At 43.6% G+C, this 12,464-nt stretch overlaps 1 protein-coding gene across 1 annotated transcript in view; it reads right to left on the bottom strand.

The window, feature by feature from the left end:
• Positions 1–2,668: 2,668 nt before the first annotated feature.
• The window catches only part of hhipl1 (HHIP-like 1), a 45,545-nt gene continuing 35,749 nt past the window's right edge, over positions 2,669–12,464 (bottom strand). Inside the window, exons 6-9 of the mRNA XM_041214229.1 lie at positions 12,090–12,235; positions 8,521–8,602; positions 7,117–7,199; positions 2,669–5,697 (exon numbers count right to left, since the gene is read on the bottom strand). Of these exons, the coding sequence (XP_041070163.1) occupies positions 5,105–5,697; positions 7,117–7,199; positions 8,521–8,602; positions 12,090–12,235 (904 nt within the window). The 3' untranslated portion in view covers positions 2,669–5,104. The remainder of the gene's footprint in view (positions 5,698–7,116; positions 7,200–8,520; positions 8,603–12,089; positions 12,236–12,464) is intronic.

The raw sequence follows: 12,464 nt of genomic DNA on the forward strand, positions 1-12,464 counted from the left end.
AGCCTATCTCCCTATGACCTTGCAGCACTCCTTTCATTTATGGTCCAATCCAATCATCGTCATAAAAGCTGCTGACAATGGTAGTGCATTGTTGTTTGGTGTTTCTACCTCTACCTAGCAGAGGCTGAAAGCCAACTTTCATACTTCCTCCTGACTCCCCATTGATAATGACCCTGACCACTGAACATTAAACCATTGTTTCCAAGACTGTCACTGATCTCATCTCCCCTGGAGAACCTCCCTCCACGGCCTCCAATCTGATAGTTCCCCAAACCTGAGAAAACTGCCTTTATATTCTTCCCAAAATCCACAAGCAGGACTGCCCTGATATATTCATTGTTTCAGCCTGTTCCTGTCCCACTATTTTGACTCTATTTTTTACCCCCTTATCCAGTCCTTTCCCACCTATATCTGTGTCCTCTGTCATTTCATCATTTTCCAGCTTCCTGGTTCGAACTGCCTCCTTTTTTATCATGGATGTCCAATTTCCCTACACCTTCGTTCCCACAATCAGGACAGTCTATGGGTTCTCCGCTTCCTCCTTGAATGAAGCCCAACTAGTCCACATCAGTCACCACCCTCTTCCACCTACTGAACTTGTTCTCACATTAACAACTTCACCCATAACTCCACTCACTTTCTCCAGATAGATGTTGCTATGGAAACCGGCATGAAATCTAGCTATTCCTGCCTTTTTGTGGGCTATGTCAAACAGTCTTTGTTCCAGTCCTACTCAGACCCTCTTCTTCACCTCTTTTTTCAAATACACTGATGACTGTATTTCCTGTGCTTTTGCCCTGAAACTTTCATCAACTTTTTGCTTCCAATTTTAATCCTTTCCTTGTCTTCACATGGTTCATCTCCAACTCTTCCCTTCCCTTCTTCGACTTGTCTGTCTCCATTTCTTGGGATAAGCTATCAACTGATATTCACTATTAGTCCATTGACTCCTACAGCTACCTTGACTACATTTCCTCTGTTTCATCTAATGACTCTATTCCATTCTCCCAGTTTCTCTGTTTGCATTGCATCTGTTCTGATCATGCAATTTTCCATGATAACATTTTCAATATGTTTTCCTTTTTCCCAACTGAGGATTCCCCTGACATTGTGGCAGAGCCCTTGACCATGTCCATTCCATTTCCTGCACTTCTGCTCTGACCCTTTTCCTTCCCTCCCAGACCATGATAGGGATCCTCTTGTGCTCACCTTCCACCGCACCAGCCTCCATATTCAACAGATCATCCTCCGCCATTTCCACCACCTCCAATGTGATGCCACCACCAAACACATATTCCCCTCCCCTCCTCTTTCAGCATTTTGAAGTGAACATTCCATCCTCAAAACCTTGGTCTACTCCTTAATCACACCAAAAACAGCTTGCCTTCTTCCCACTATGACTTTCCATGCAAACACAGGAAATGCAAAACTCTTCAGGTGAAACAGCGATTTATTTGTACTTATTTTAATTTAGTATGCTGTGTTCACTGCTCATGATGCAGTCTTCTCTACACTGGGGTGACCAAATGCAGATTGGATGACTGTTTTGCAGAAAATCTCTGTTCAGTCCACAACTTCTGATGGGTAATTAGGGTTGGGCAATAAATGCTGGCCTTGTCAGCAAGGCCCACATCCCATGAATAAATAGAAAAAAATTATTTTACTGAAATTGCTTAATGCAATGGTTTTCCCTTTTATTTAACAAATTAGATTTCTGCATTCCATCTTTTGTCACTTGCATTTTTAGAGCAGTATATAATGGAAATGACGGGGCTCTCGCCCACCGGCTAGAGAGATGGTGATAACCCTTTTTCACCTCTTTTAGGGAAGGTCCCACCACATTAAGTCCCGCTCAGGTTGACCTTCCCCAGGATCAAGAGCCCTGAAGATGGAAGTCCCGCTTATCGAGAGCTGCCGGCTGGCAGTTCTCGGTGCTCATCAGCTCCAAGGAGGTGTAGTGGCTGCTGGTGGCACTGCCTCAGAAAGGCCTTGGATCAGCACCAGATCCCATGGGTCCCAGGCCATCAGGAGAGTGGGGCAGCAATGGGGTATGTGGGGAGGGGGATCCTGGTTGGTGGGGGGGGGAGGGTTTACAGCAAGGGCGATGGGGTGGTGCTCCACAGACCCATCCCCTTCCTGATGTCTGGTTCCTCAATCAGGCACTGAGTGCTTGACAAAGAGGTTCACCCCTCTTCCCCCAGTGTCTGAAAGCAAACTGCATTAATTGCCCACTTAAGGGCCTTAAGTGATGGCTGGTTGGGAAGGGTCAGGAAGGCTGTCCGTGAGTCTTTTGCACTGGATTTAATTTTGGTTAGGAGGGAAGGTGGTGGTGCCAACCCGCCATCTCCCTTCCGATTAAATGCCCTCCCTGCAATACACTTGCCATGGAGTAGGGTTTTAAGTTCCCCCTTAGTGTGATTAATGCAGTTTCTGAAGAAAATGCACACTTATTAATCGAAGTCAGCTGGGATGGACATGATTGGCCAACACATTTTGTGCTTATAGCCATGCTGGGGCAGTTTATTTCAGTGGTGAATCGACATTAACAGATCTAGCACCTTTTACAGCCACTGAGACCTGCCTTTTCAATGTTGCTCATGTTTCTGAGATCAACTGATAAATAAAAAAAATAATTTTATACAAGTAGGTGCCACACGCATAAGCCAGATTTTATGGGTGGCAGGGTTTCCCACCCATCATCCAAAGAGACGATGGAGGCTGGAGGTGGCGTTTTCGCCCCTCACTTGGGACGAAATTCTGCTCAGAGAGTTGCCGGCTAATTGGCCACCAGCTTTGTAGTCCCAGGAGTTCCATGGGAGCAGTGACCAGTGCTGACAATTCAAGCAGTCCCCAGATTTCTAAGTCCTGGAAGTATTTGTGCAGGCATTGTGGCAGGGACAGCAGGTGAGGTCTAGGGCTGGTGGGGACTGCAGGTTGGTGGTTGTGATGATCCAGGGGTGGGGCTGGGGGGGGATACCAATGGGGGAAGTGCCCAATCATGAAAGGGGGTTAGTATTGGAGGTCCATCCCCCCAAATTTCCTGCCCAAGGCTCAAGCAGAATGACTCATCCCTGATCCTACTCCTGCTGGCCATAAAATTGTGGTAGGGTGGCAAGTGGCCCCTCAATTGGGCTGAGGGTAGGCAGGCCAGCCTAAGCCTTGTCAGCCCCAACAAAAAGTCAGAGATGGGTGGGAAGACAACCCATGGAATCTTACAGACACCCTGCCATCAGCAAATCAGCCAACATTCTGCCCAAAGAGTTGCCAACTCTGGTTGGACATATTTCAGGAGGTTTTATCACAGGATCTCCTGCTTCCAATCATCCTGTCCAGTTAAACTGTGTTCCTAATTTAAAATATTTTAATAAATTATAAGCAAAAATGAAAACCAACACACAGTTTATTTTTAATGCTCCCCATGATTTTTGTCCTGGGATGCTCAAGGCAGTGTATAGAAGGTTAACCTTTACTTTTAGAGACCCTAGCGCAAACCTGGGCAGTTCACAACCCTACCAATACACACTACAGTGGCACATAAAATAAAACCTACTAGCCATCTTTGTTCTTCTGATGGTGATGAGGGCCCAGTTTCTCCTGAAACTCCAGATTGTGCGTCTATACATCCTTCACTGGGCATTAAAATGTGCTGAGATGGGCCAGTGTGCTAATATCATGAACCATATTGCATTGTGACACATGGAGGCTGGATTCACCTGATTAAAGGAGCAGGTGTACAGAATGGCATGGTATAGGAATCATACTTTTTCAAACTTGTGATGTCCTTCTCTTCATCTTGGTCATCCCTAATAACTGTTGTCCACATTTGCCTAGAGCACACAAGGACAGATTAACAATACACTATGTTGAAAAGAGAGACATGTTGTGGACGCTCTTCATCTTGCACTCATCAGGACAAATGCAAGAATGCCAAATTTCAAACGATCACAACAACTTATACTACAGGAAAAAAGGTTGGCGAGTCGACTCTGTTTGGCCGAGGTGTGCTATGGAGAGAGTAATGGGGAACTATAGACTCCCCAGGCTCCCGGGTAGTTCAAAAAAGGTGCAAGGTTTGAATATATTCCTTTTGTTGCAGAGAACAGGACCCTGCGTATGAATATATGTTGCTTCTAGCAAGCTTGAATAAGTCACTTTATGTGCTCTTAAATTGGCTGTTAGTGTAGCTATTAGTGCACTCAGGATTGTTGAGCAAGTGCTGCCCAATCACAGAGTCCCATCTAACACCTCGGCCAATCAGAGTCGACTTGCCAACAAATCAGCACCCTTTCCTCCTGTAGTACAAGTTGTGACCGCTTGAAATTTGGCATTGGGGTGATGGTGGTGTGGCAATAATTTCACTGGGCTAATAATCCAGAGGCCAGGCTAATATCCTAGGGACACAGGTTCAAGTCCTACTATGGCAGCTGGTAGAATTTAAATTCAGTCAATAAAATCTGGAACTGATAGCTAGTATTAGTAATGGTGATGATAAAACTATCATCGATTATCATAAAAATCCATTTGGTTCACTAATGTCCTTTATGGAAGGAAAGCTTCCATCCTTACCTGGTCTGGCCTACATGTGACTCCAGACCCATTGCAGTGTGGTTGACTTAACTGCCCTCTGAAATGGCCTAGCAAGTCACTCAGTTCAAGGGTAATTCTACCCTTCAAGGGATGGGCAAAAAAAAATGGCCTAGCCAGTGTTGCTCACTTGCCACGAAAGAATCAATTAACAAAAATTTTTGTTTGTTCTGATCAGTGCAAGACGAAAAGCTTCGGCAACACGTCTCTTTTCAACAATAAAAACACACCGTTCGATAGTTACAATGTGTTTAAAATGTATTATTCTGAAAATGATATACAGCTTCAAAAAGAATAATTTTGCTGCAATTATTTATAAGCGCCTTATGCCAATAGTTGCAATAACCTTCAGTGAGAGCTGCTGCTAGCTGCAGTAGGCACTCTTCTGCGCCAACCACCTTCCACTCACACCCAGGAAATGGGCATCTGTTTTGGAAAAATCATTCTTGATTCTTGATTATGGTTTCACAGATGGATTGCATTGCAATGTTCGCTGTGCACTAGGAGTATCCAGAGCTGCTTAAGGTTCTGTGTGTCCACACATAACGCCTGCATCTTCTTGGTGCGAACAGTTGGTTTCCCCGATTCCTGAGTGGCGACAGTGCAAAAGGTTGCTTTCATTCCCTTCACATTCCAGATCATCCAGAAGGATTGGCCCACTTCCTTGTCCAAACTCTGCTCTCTGATATGCCTTAATGGCATATGGGAATCCAAGTTGGCGACACACAACGGCAGCTGACTGGCTGTTCCACAAGTCATCGCACACTGTCCCCCATACCCCATTGATGTAAATCTCCACCCTCCCACGGTCTGTCCTGGCATGCTCATCCACTAGACGCACTGCTCCATTTGAAGGAGTATTTTGTGGTCTCCTGTTTGCTGGGTCATGACTACTCTGCTTCCTGCCAGTATTTGTATGCGCTTTAGCAGGGCTTGGTGCTGCAGTAGTTGCTGGCTGATCAGGAGCAGTATCCCATTCTGTTTGCAACATTTCCAAGGTCTTGAGGAGCTCCTGGAACCAGTCTGGGGTATTTCCGTCTTGCTGTACACTGGGTCTTTGCCTTCCTTTGGATTTGTTCTTTGTAGGCCTACTCCTAGGACGTTGTGTCAGCTCTGTATGCACAAAGAACACTTATATATAAGGATAGAATTATATTTAAAGAGCACCTTCCCAAGACTATTAGAAACATTTAAAATAATAGGTATGTGGAGTCTTTTGTTAATGTGTCATTTGGCTTACTCCAATCTCTTATAATGCAACACTCCATTCACACATCAAAAGAGGGTAAACCTAGATTGTGTGCTTAAGTCCTAGTAAGAAATCCTCAGAAGTAAAAATGATACCAAGTGACAGAGGTGATTTTAGAAAAGTATAATACATAACAGCAAATGGGACAAACACTTTTCAATGTAGGCAAATGTGAAGTCAGCCACTTAGAGCCTAAAATGAATAGAACAGGTAGTTTTTAATGGCAAAAAACTAGAAAAAGTAGCGATCCAAAGAAACTTGGGGATCAAAGTATATGGCTCATTAAACGTAGTGAACACATACAGAAAGCATACAAAAATGCTAATGGAATGCTGGCCCTGACATCTAGAAGACTATAATAAAAGAGGGTAGAAGTCGTGCTTCAGCCATACAAAGCCCTAGTTAGATCACATTTGGACTACATAAGCAGTTCTGGGCACCACATTTTTGGAAGGATATATTTGCCTTGGAGGGAGTGCGGTCTATATTTACCAAAGTGATAGCTGGACTCAAAGGGTTACATTACATGGATAAATTACACAAACTGGGGTTATATTCCCTGTAATTTGATAAAAGTTTTCAAGCTATTAAAGAGAACAGAGAGGGTAGATAGAGAGAAACAATTTCCATTGGTTGAGGAGTCTAGGACTAGAGGACATAGTTCCATAAAACAGTCACAGATCAGATACAATATTAGTTAGACACAGAGTTAATCTCCCCATTCACGGTCTTGTCAAACATTCCTAGGTCAGGTATTACTATAAAGATACAATAAAACCTTTTCTAAACTGTCTTATGAAGCAACCAAAGTCAGAAACAGCACAGATCTGATGCAGAGTACAACATCCTCCACAATCCCATCAAGTTGTCCTAGGTGAGGCACAATAGAGAGATTCAGATCAAGACATCCTACATCATACTCTATCAAATATCCCTAGATGAAAAATAGCATGGGATAAATCAAAAGTAAAGCTCTCTCTACGCAGTTGCCTATTTTAAATCAACCATTAGAGGCAACACTGGTTGCCCCAGAGTCACTGCTAGAAAACAAACTGCACAAACTGAGGAAGTACCAAAATTTATTTCAAGTGTGTTAGTTACAATATAAGGTCACTACAATAGGTAGCAACTGTATTTTCTGTTTTTGTTACAGTCTATAGTTCTTTATCTGCAAACAGCAGTCATCAGCCTGTTACAGTCAAAAGCAAATCCCATTGATGACCATAATGCATAAATTGCATTGTACTTAAGAAGAAAAACCCTGCCAAGAGTAGCACACTTACTTGGTTTAGGTACAAAATTGATGAGCTGGCTTTTCACTTTAACTGGTAAGGGTTTGTAATGACATGTTCGGGGTGGTGCTCTCCTGTGGGGGTGAGGTGCAGAACAAGAATTAGGATTTAATGGTTTCAACCTCCAAGAAAGCATCTGAAGTTTCCTTTCACTTTTAAAAATCTGAGACCAGGTTCAAAACTTGAACAAAACACCTTTATTAAACAAACACATTATCTACTTGAAACAAATATGTACCAAGACTTCAAATACAATCTTTTCCCAGGACTAAGAATCATTGATTGACTTTTATATTCAAAGGCTGGAGCTCTACCAAATGACACAATGAGTAAATGAGCCAAACAATGTGATGTGATAGGCCAATATGGCCAAAGATTCGATTCCTTGTAGGTTAGCGATGTCAACTGAAAGGACAGTAATGTTAGGCAGTAAAAAATATCAGCCAGGGTTCCCACTCCTGATTGCTATCCAGTGATTCTTGCTGGTAAGTGCACCTGTGTATATGTCACTTGTGAAGACAGAGTCAGAATTGGCTGTGATGGTTCAGGAGCTAAATATTCCATTGACACTCACTGTCTAGGTTTAACCATGAAGGATGAATAACTCAGATGAGGAATTCCACAAAGGGTCAGCACTTTCAGGAGTAAAGGGGAGAAAATTAGAAAAGAAACTGCTTTGGCTTTACTGACATCTGATTGAATTGTAACTTTGAGAGAGGTACTTGCTTATGTTTAGGTTGTAAAGAAAATTTCTGGTGGCATGCCCCATATACAGACCTTCATTTGGCATGAGCATGTATCAGGAAATCATGCACATCCCATGATTTTCTGTTCGTTAAAATAGATGGAGAATCACTTATGCAAGTGCACAGTAAATACTCCCAGCGATTGAGACTCTGCACTGGGAGCATATAATCACATATTCCCAAATGCTCATTTGGCTGTAGGATTTTCTTCAATTCATGTCCTAATTGTTTTTCCTATTGAGGTGCTTTCACATTACAGGAATGAGACTGAAGGCAATTTTTGCCTCCAAATATAGGCTCTGCAAATAGAAAGGGTGACTGACCCACAAAAAATGTACATATCAATGTTCTGTCAGATTAAGAGAGTCATTTCCTGTGGTGAGCTGGTACATGTATTTCCATTTTGGGTCATTGTGTCACACTGTTACAGATCTACAAAGGTTAGTTCCCAACACATGGACTAAGGACAGGAGAGAGGTTCGAAGATTTTGTTCTCCTGTAAAAGAGCCATGAAGCAAGCACTTTAAATTATAATGTCCTGGGTATGCAAATTATGAGTCAGGTACATTTATCTACAAGATGCACAACAATTGTTAAGGCACTCCACTTCTACTTATTTTTATCGTATGAATTTGTTACTGTGCCTTACCGTGAAGGGTCAACTATTTTGTAAACCATTCCCGTAGTCGATGTGGCTGTAGGAACCCGTGTAGACAGGAAATATAATTCTCCTGGAGAGAAAAATGTTTTGAAAGAGACAGCTGTGGATACATTCCGACTTCATTACTATATACAGATTCAGAAGTTACTGTTCATCTTGAGAAGACCAAAGTGGATTTCCACTTCATTTGTATTTCTATAGCCCAAGCTGTGTCACATTTAATGAATTATCAAAGAGCAACCATTGCTGTTATGTCGGCAAAAAGAACAGTCAATGTGCACACAAAGATCTGAAATGAAAAGCCAGTTAAACTCTTTGATGTCAAGGCACCAAGAGAAACTCCCTGCTCGTCTTCAAATAATGTCATGGGGTCAGACAGCTAAGACCTCAGTTTAACATCTCATGCAAAAGATGGCACTCCCAGCAATGGAGAGCTCCCTCTACAATCTTAAAATTAGAGCTAGGCCATTCAGCAATAAACTTAGGAAGTACATTTCCACATAATGGGTATATGGAACTTGCCCTTCAAAAGGCTTTGCGTGCTGTTCCCATTGAAATTTTCAAGACAGATCAATAGATTTTTGTTGAGTGAGGGTACCATGGGATATGGGGCAAGCAAATGGAATTGAATTACAGATCAGCCATGATCTGATTGTAGCAGGCTCAAGGGGCTTAATGATCTAGTCCTGATCCTAGGTGTCAGCCTTGGCTCTGTGACAACACTCACATGAGCATCTATCTCTAAGAGGACAGCACTCCCTCCATACTGCAGAGAAATGTCAGCCTGGATTATGTGGTCAAATCTCTAGAGTGGGATTGGACCTTCTGACTCAGGGGCAAAAGGAATATGACTGAGTCAAAGCTGACACAATCTGGGTTAGGTTTTAGAAGGCTATAGAATGTACGAGGCTGGCAACACTGACGGAGACAAACTTCAGCAGTTTTGAGGCCCTGAGGAAGATTAAGTTAAAATAGGATTTAACGTGGCCAGTCTTGATTTCAGTAATTATGTAGATGGGAGCATAGGAATCTACAATAACCTGCTTTCAAATAGCACTTTCAACAGAGTAATATGACCCAAGGAACTTCGCAGGACCTTTATCAAGAAAGATTTGTTGGTGAAGTCAGCCAGGAGAACATTGAAATAGTCAAGTCTAAAGGTAACAAAAACATGGATGGCGGCTTTAGCAGCAGATGTGCTGGGGCAGGGTGGAGACGGTAATGTTATAGAGACAAAAGTATATGGTCTTGATGATGTGGATTTGTAGTCAGAAAAGCATATCAGAGTCAAAAACACCAAGGCCTGAATCTTCACGTAAAATGACGCACGATGATATCAGGCGTGCATCCCGCGTCACCCCGCGTCATTCAGATCTTGAATTCGGTGGGCGCACACTGGAGTTGGCTGCATGCCCACTGAACTGTCATAGGCCAATTAAGGCCATTTAAATAGCAATTAAAATAATTAACAGGGCTTCCCGTCCAATCTTAAGGTTGGCGGGCAAGCGAAGAGCCCAGGAGCCCTTTGCATTTTTCATGGAACCTCATCCACAGACGGGCTGAGGTTTCATGAAGGGTTTTTAAATGTAATAAAAATTTTTATTAAAATTCATTGACATGTCCCACCTTTGCGTGCCCGCCCGCTCCCGCTCAACACCCCCGATGGGAAGAAAACTCCCCCCCCAAGACTGAAGTTTCAACTTCAGACAGTAGCCAGGGAGACGGATGGAGACCATAACTAAGAAAATGAGTTTGTGGCAGAGACTGCAAACAATAGTTTCAGTCTTCCAATATTCATTTGAAGGAAGTTTCTGCTCAATCAGGACTGGATGTTGGACAAGCAGAGTGATAAATCAGGCAGTGGAGGAATTGAGAGAGGTGGTGGTGAGGCTGAACTGGGAATCGTCAGCATATTATGGAACCTGACACTGTTTTCAGGTGATGACCGGGATTTTCTGTGCACACCAGCGTTGAACGTGTTCGGTGGTGTGAGCGGACATTATGGCACCATCGGTTTCATGATGGAGTGAAACCAGTTTGTGATTGTCTGCTCAGCCCGCCAATGGAGAGCCACGTTTCCCACGTTTGTTTGCCTACCTTGCGTTGGCTGGCACTCGCTGTCATCAGCTCCAGGCTTCCCAGACAGCACCACACCACTTTAAGGGAGGCTCACGGGTTAAGTCTCTATCTACCAGATTAGCCATATGTGGGTGGACTTTCAATGGCTTAGGATTGAGGCTTGCTTGACAAACGGGGAGAAGTGGCCTCAGGCAAGGGAAGAGGCTGCAGGATGAGGGCTGTACTGGGGAAGGAGGGTAACCCAGGGTATGTGTGGGGCCACATGTTGATCTGTGCAAGTGGCCTCAAGATGTGAGGGATGAGGAGGTAGTCTCCTGAGGAGATGAGGTGAGATGGACATGTGAGGGTATGTATGTGAGAATGGGTGGTGATGTCCCTTGAGCTGGCAGTGAGTGAGGTGGCAGTGAATGTGTGATGGTCTTCTGTGTATCAGTTTAGAGTGATGAGATGCTTGCCATACCCTGGCTGCACGGATGAGATCCTTCATCCTCTATCTGCATTGGATGGCCAGCCTCTTCTGTGCAGCATTTACACTGATCACTACTGCCATCGCCTCCTAAACCTGGCTGGTCGCACCACTGCCCATTCTGTGGCCAGAGCGGGGTGGAGGACATTGCGGCACACCTCCAAGGCGTGCAAAAGGCGTTCCAGTGACATGTCACTAAACCTGGGGGCTGCAGTCTTTTTGCCTTGTGTGGACATCTTCCCTGCAGTAGTTGTGGGCTGGTAGCACTGAGATGTGTGCGCGTGTCTGGACTTTAAATATGGCGCCCGGCATGATGGAGTGGCGAATAAAAGCCCACCCTCCATCGAAACAGCGTGTTTCTTGGGAATGCATAAATAATACGGCAGGTGAAAACCCGTCTTTGTCGCCGACGTCATTTTATCCACCTGCTACTGCACTTAGTGCAAATCTGGGACGATTCCGTCTGATGTTGCCGATGGGATGAAAAATAGGAAGAGGCCAAGGGTAGATCCTTGGGGGACTCCAGAGGTTAAAATGCAGGAGTGGGAAAAAAAGCCATTGCAGGTGATTCTCTAGCTACAACAGGACAGATAAGATTAGAACCCAATTCCACCCAGTTTGATGATAGAGGAGAAATGTTGAAGGATGATGATGTGGTCATCTGTGTAAAATGCTGCAGACAGATCAAAAAGAATGGTGAAGAATAGTTTACCATGGTCACAGTCAAATAGGATGTAATTTGTCACTTTAACAAGAGCTTTTTCATTGCTGTGGTGGGGAAGAAACTTCACTGGAGGGGTTCAAACATGATAGTTCTGGAAAGATGGGCATGGAAGGCAGAAAAGACATCTGAAAACATATGCTACATCTGGCTGATCTCAGAATCTAGAAGATATCACAAATATGGTTGAGGAGAAGTGTGTAGGATGGTCAACTCAGAATTAAATATTTAAGCTGATATTAAAAATATAATGGGTGCAAATCACAGTATATGTTGGACAGGTGAAAATACCTGCTTCATCCTCAGCAAAGGAGATGATGTACCGATAATACTTATTCATGAGTCCTGGGAAAAGACATGTCTGACCCTTTCCCATACAGATCTTATAATCATGCCACCTTCCTGTTGTAGAATCCTCAGCCAGTGCCATTAGACGTCTGTTTAGGGAGAAGAGCAATGAGTTAACAAGCGGATGAAATAACATGATTGTTACTGAAGAGCATACTTTTGCATGGAAATTTTAGGCTCAGCTAAGTGAAGGTTATGGTGAGGAAATGGAACACTTTATGTTCAACATCCAGTGTCAGTACCAAGTACTCCCATGTAATAAAGTTAAGATACTCTTCCTCAACTCTAAACCAGACAGTTATGTTTCATTGGCCCATA

The sequence above is a fragment of the Carcharodon carcharias genome, chromosome 20 (assembly GCF_017639515.1).
Source record: "Carcharodon carcharias isolate sCarCar2 chromosome 20, sCarCar2.pri, whole genome shotgun sequence".
Lineage (NCBI taxonomy): Eukaryota > Metazoa > Chordata > Chondrichthyes > Lamniformes > Lamnidae > Carcharodon > Carcharodon carcharias.